The 5,126-nt window shown below is 44.6% G+C and overlaps 2 protein-coding genes across 3 annotated transcripts in view; one reads left to right on the top strand and one right to left on the bottom strand.

Moving 5' to 3' along the window:
- Positions 1-65: 65 nt before the first annotated feature.
- Positions 66-3,996, bottom strand: LOC147819349 (uncharacterized). The gene is made up of 2 exons (XM_087172981.1): positions 2,960-3,996; positions 66-2,522 (listed from the first exon to the last, which is right to left on the bottom strand). The coding sequence occupies exon 2, from the start codon at positions 2,507-2,509 to the stop codon at positions 1,562-1,564; it is 948 nt and encodes a 315-aa protein (XP_087029107.1). The 5' UTR covers positions 2,510-2,522; positions 2,960-3,996; the 3' UTR covers positions 66-1,561.
- A 384-nt stretch (positions 3,997-4,380) lies between these two features.
- Positions 4,381-5,126, top strand: part of LOC111652283 (apoptosis facilitator Bcl-2-like protein 14) — a 3,901-nt gene continuing 3,155 nt past the window's right edge. The window contains exon 1 of one of the 2 annotated variants that reach the window (XM_087172980.1): positions 4,381-4,519. The gene's annotated coding sequence lies outside the window, so the exon portion shown is untranslated. The remainder of the gene's footprint in view (positions 4,520-5,126) is intronic. The other variant, XM_023402504.2, reaches the window with a different exon arrangement.

Genomic DNA, 5,126 nt, shown 5'->3' with positions numbered 1-5,126 from the left:
ATGTGGTCTGATGTGGTCTGATGTGGTCTGATGTGTCTGATGTGGTCTGATGTGGTCTTGTTTGAAGGACTACATCTCTCAGGTCCTGGAGCTGAAGCAGCGTCTGTGGAGGCGGCTGACTCGACCTCGGCTGGTGGAGCAGCTGACGGAGGACGGACGAGTGGAGGTCACAGAAATATTAGATCTGAGCTGAAGACAGAAACCTGTTCCTGGATAAACGTGTTAATAAAGGTGTGAAGTGTCAGAGTGTCGGAGCTGGAATCATCCACAGGTGAAGATGTGCAGCGTGTTCAGGTCGCTGAGATGATAAACAAATATATTTCATCCGATGATGGAATCGTTTCCGTTCGGCTTCCAGCTAAAACAGTCACGTGATGCTCGTTGCGTCTGACAGCAAGTCATTTGCATGTTTGATTTAGAGCTGAGCAGGTGAACGAGGTGAATCATCCCAAAAGATATTTTGAGTTCAGACAAACGCAGGTCACTAAACTCAACAATAACAATAAAAACACAGGTTTATGTTCCAGGTTGTATTTGTACTTTTTCACAGCTCTTCTATTAACCGTTAATCAGCGTCACATTAACGTTGTTATCGATCTTAGATTGTAACAAACAAAAATAAAAATATTTCCAGAAATAACATTTGAATTAAATGATGTTTGGCAGTGGTTCCCAACCTGTGGGCCGGGGCCCACTGGTGGGCCGAGAAGGTATTGCAAGTGGGCCATGAAACCATTTGCAAAACAATTTAGGAACAATTTAAACAATTTGCAAAGATAATTATTAATTGGTAATTATTAAAGACTCTCACTGTGATATGCCAAAGTTTGATCAATATCACTAAAATCAAACTGCTGTAAGAGGCTTTGTTTGATCTCCGTATTGTTACGGGTCGGATGTGGGCCGGCAACATTTTAAAGACTTTTAGAGAAGTGGGTCATGAGTTGGAAAAGGTTGGAACCACAGACGTCTGGTCGTCAGAAGAGGATGAAGTTGTTTGAATGTTTAAGTGTTGCTTAGCAAGCGCCCAGTACCAGACCATAAACAAATAAACCATAATCTGTTGTTGCTTATTGAACTAACATGGCGCTTGTAGAACTGTTGTCGTGATGATGTTCTGACTCGCTCGTAGCTTCATGTTTCAGCAGTTAAAGAAACATGATGTTTCAGATCCTTTTATAAGTGACGCAGCTCATGATTCAGGCCACTCCCTCCTCACAGACCTGAGGTCAGACTTCAGAGACCGTGTCACAGGAACCTCCCGACTTGCAGAACCTTACTCTTAACTGTTCGGTAACCATGGTAACAAGGGTTAGGAGCCATTACAGAAGAAGAGTTCCTCAGTCAATGTTCCTAACTGAAGACAGTTAATCATGTTGATGTCGTCTGATTAGCGGGACTAGTGCTAACGCTAGCTTCTTAGCACGGGAAAGATACATGAGATACAAGATGGAAAACCCCGCCTCCATGACTCACCCTGAACAGAGCCCTGACCCGAGCGGCAGCGTTCTGCCTGAAAGACCCATCAGACTAAAACTTAGTAAGATATTTCTGGTGTGATCTACTCTGCCCTCGTCCTGGAGTTTGTAGTTTGCTGGTCTTCCCTGTAGCAGGTCACCTGTGTGACCCGGGACAGGTAGAAGGTGGGGCCGATGAACAAGCCGAAGTTTGGGAAGAGCAGCAGGAGATGGAGGACGGTGCACTGAGCGGACTGGATGCCTCGTGGCTGAATGATCGCAGACACGTAAGGAATCAGAGCCACCAGAGGAGAATACGCCACGACGGAGGGAACCATGACGGCCAGGATGTTCTTCAGAGCTCGTCTCTTCAGCGGCACACTTAACCCCGAGCCGTCAGCCGGCCCCTTGTGACACAGCACCGCCATGATGCCCAGCAGACACAGCAGCATGACCAGGAACAGCACTGAGATGACGATGGACAGGCACAGAGCCATGATCGACCCCGAGAGGAAATATTCCAACAGCGCCACGATGAAGGTCAGAGTCCAGGCACCGGCACACAGCACCACGCGGTGCTTCCTCCTCTGCAGAATGATGTAGGTGATGGGCCACGCCGTCGCCACGTAACGCTCTACACACATGAATGTCAGCAGCAGCGGGCAGCCGAAGATGTTGAGGGAGAACAGGGCTTCGTGGACGGAGTGGGTGGTGTTGGAGCTCTGGTGGAGGGCGATGTAGATGTCCAGAGGCAGAGACAGGCAGTACAGGACGTTCAGGACGGACACATTGACTCCCAGCAGCTCGGACGGCGTCATGGTTCCCCACCTGCTCAGCAGCGTCCACATCAGAGCTCCGTTCGCGGGCAATGCCGTCACCAGGATGAAGATCTTCACTCCTAACCAGTCCAATCTACCGGCCTTGACGTGACACTTCGTCACCAAATTTATAACATCGTCCTCAAAATAATCAAAATAATCATAATAGTAATAGTAGCTGTTGTTGCTTTCATTGCCAGACAACGTGAAGTAAGATGTGCTGAAGTTCTCCATCGTGATGTGTCTCCTGGAACAAAGAAAGACTCGTTAACGTAAGTGATCATTTCAGGATGGATCACTGAACCAAACCTCCAACCTGAACAACCACACAGGTCGTTTCCCACCACCGCCGAGTCCAGGACGTCACGCTGCACGTCAAACATCAAGGACACTGAACACTGATGCATCAAGATTCACACAACATTTCTAATGATGTTTTCCTCTTTTATTATTATATGAAGCTCAGCTTCATCACAATTTCTTATTGACTCGTTTGAGATTGAAAAGCACCTGTAACTATATTTTATTGGCAGGTAATATTTAATGCAGATGATGTAGAAGCACTCCTCTACTTTCACACTGTATATTTAAAGAATTTCGTTTTTATGAACAAATCCTCATGAAGTGAACCAGACTCTGGTTGTAAACTGAGACAGAGGTCCAGGAAGTGGAGTATGAACTGACCTTGAGGAGGAAGATGGATGTCGCCTCTGTGCTGTGAAGAGTCTGTGGCGCTGCTCATCTTCACCTGACAGACAGAGGCAGCGGACGCTCCCTCAGGATGTTTGCATGCAGAGATGTTAGTCTGAGTGTTAGGAGAGGGAAAACTCTTTGTCTCTGTGATAGTGAAACAGCGTGCAGCATGCAAATGTGTCCAGGAGAGCTTCACATGTGGATGAACACCTGACAGTTTCTGACAGTGTCACATTTACACTCTGCTTACCTGAGAGCTGCCGAGCTTCACCTCCTTCTCTGGTGAAACAAAGAGCAGCACCACGGCGCTGTGAGCCGGACTGACCCACTAAAACCATCACATATTGTGTCACAGTAAGAATCAAGTATAGAGTCCACAGCTACAACGTCACAGTATCTACAGTCTGGAAACTGACCATGTAACTGTAACTACAGCCGAGTACAGAGGTGATCAGACTGGACTCAACATCTTTGAATTTCAGTGTCTTTTTCTTCCTTCTCTGGATTTTTCTGTGATTTAATTCTGAAGATCTGAATTTTTTTTTTTTGTTTTAATTTAAAACAGTTTCACTTCATTTTACTTTTGGCACTTGCAGTAAATATGTAATAATACATCTTTTACTTTTACATGTGTGAAGCAGAGCAAACATCTCCCTCCCTGTGTCATTGGAACAATCAAACACCCTCCCCCTCCCCAGCACTGTGTACTCTAACACACCAATACTTAACACCCATAAGACCATATTCACACAGCAGCCATTTTCCTCTGACATCACACTCAAATGCTGCCACTGAAAGGACAACAACAACACTGCTGTGGTCCAGGTTACACATCATATAAACAGAGATTCTGATGGATCCTTTATATTTGACGTTTCCTGATCAATGAGGAGCAGAAAAGACAATGGATAATGAAAATCCGAAGGGACTTCGACCCATATTTCAAAGTAAAACAGCATATTTGATAACGTATTAGCTACAGCTTACGTTAGCATTCAACTACTTCTTAGTTAAAAGCTAACAAAAATCATATATGTAGTCTACAGGTGAAATTAATAAAATGAATGAAAAAGTAAATAAATAAAAAATAAAAATTTTTGAAGAAAAAGTAAATAAATAAAAAATAATACATGGGTATATAAATAAATACTAAATGAATGATTCAGTCGGAGGTAACAGGGAAAATAATGTATTACTTTTTTGTTGTTTATCAAACCGATTTAGTTTTAAGAGAAAAGCGGTAAATTTCGGAGTTGAAATGGGACATTTTTTTTATTAAACATAAAATGAGACTAAATAAACTGAGTGCTGAGGTGAGCTGAAGAAGGGGTGGCTGGGGTGGGGGTGTCTGACCCAGGGCCCCCACAGCGGTGAGTCCGCCCCTGGCTCAGCGCTCAGCTGCAGGAAGCGGAGCCGCAGCAGCTGCACGTGCGCGGTTCCCGGTAGAGTTAGAAGTTCAGATACCGGCCGGGTTCCTGTCTTCCTCGTTTGGCGCCTTTAGTTCCGCATCTGGTCCGAGAGCTGAGCCGGAAGCAGCTGCCGCGACTCAAGGTACGTTTCACGTCCCAGTGTCGATTTACCCGGTGCTGACGTTTTAACGGTCGGAGGTTTACGGTGCCGTTAGTCGTCGGTGCTGCAGTGTGACGTTCACTGTCTGTCTGTTCACGTCATTCACACCGAAGTAAAGTGAAAGTAAAAGGCGCCAAAGTAAGAGTCACCAGTGTTTACACGAAGTAAACAGACGGAACATTAAACAGCAACAGGTTTAAAATACACAACGTGTTCTCTGCTTTAAACTGAGTCTGTTTCACTTCCTCCCTGTAACAGATGAAAAGTTGAATCAATAATCATTAATCAATCATTAACTCTCTTGCTCAAGTAAATAAAGGAGATCAGATTGATCAAACGTTTCATCGGCGAATAAACCAATCAGCTCCTGGTTGTTTCCTCCATCAACCAGACAATCACAGGAAGTATGGTCACGGTCTAGTTCCTGAGTTACAGAGTTCAATAATGACCAGGAGTGTTTTAGGGAAGTTGACCTTTGACCTTTTTTGGATATAAAACGTCATCACTTCATTTTTATCCATATAGGCATTAAATTGAGTTTAATTGTGTCATAAATTAGTGAATGAATTTGTGAGTTATGGACAAAAAC

This window comes from Seriola lalandi, unplaced genomic scaffold (assembly GCF_002814215.2).
Source record: "Seriola lalandi dorsalis isolate HSWRI2012SDOR001 ecotype SW California unplaced genomic scaffold, Sedor1 jcf7180002053935, whole genome shotgun sequence".
NCBI lineage: Eukaryota > Metazoa > Chordata > Actinopteri > Carangiformes > Carangidae > Seriola > Seriola lalandi.
Note: the sequence above shows the minus strand (reverse complement) of the source record. Positions and strands in the feature narration are given on the sequence as shown.

What these genes read in the sequence shown, in the direction of transcription:
- LOC147819349 (XM_087172981.1), bottom strand. Translation starts at nt 2,509, where the DNA reads ATGGAGAACTTCAGCACATCTTACTTCACGTTGTCTGGCAATGAAAGC.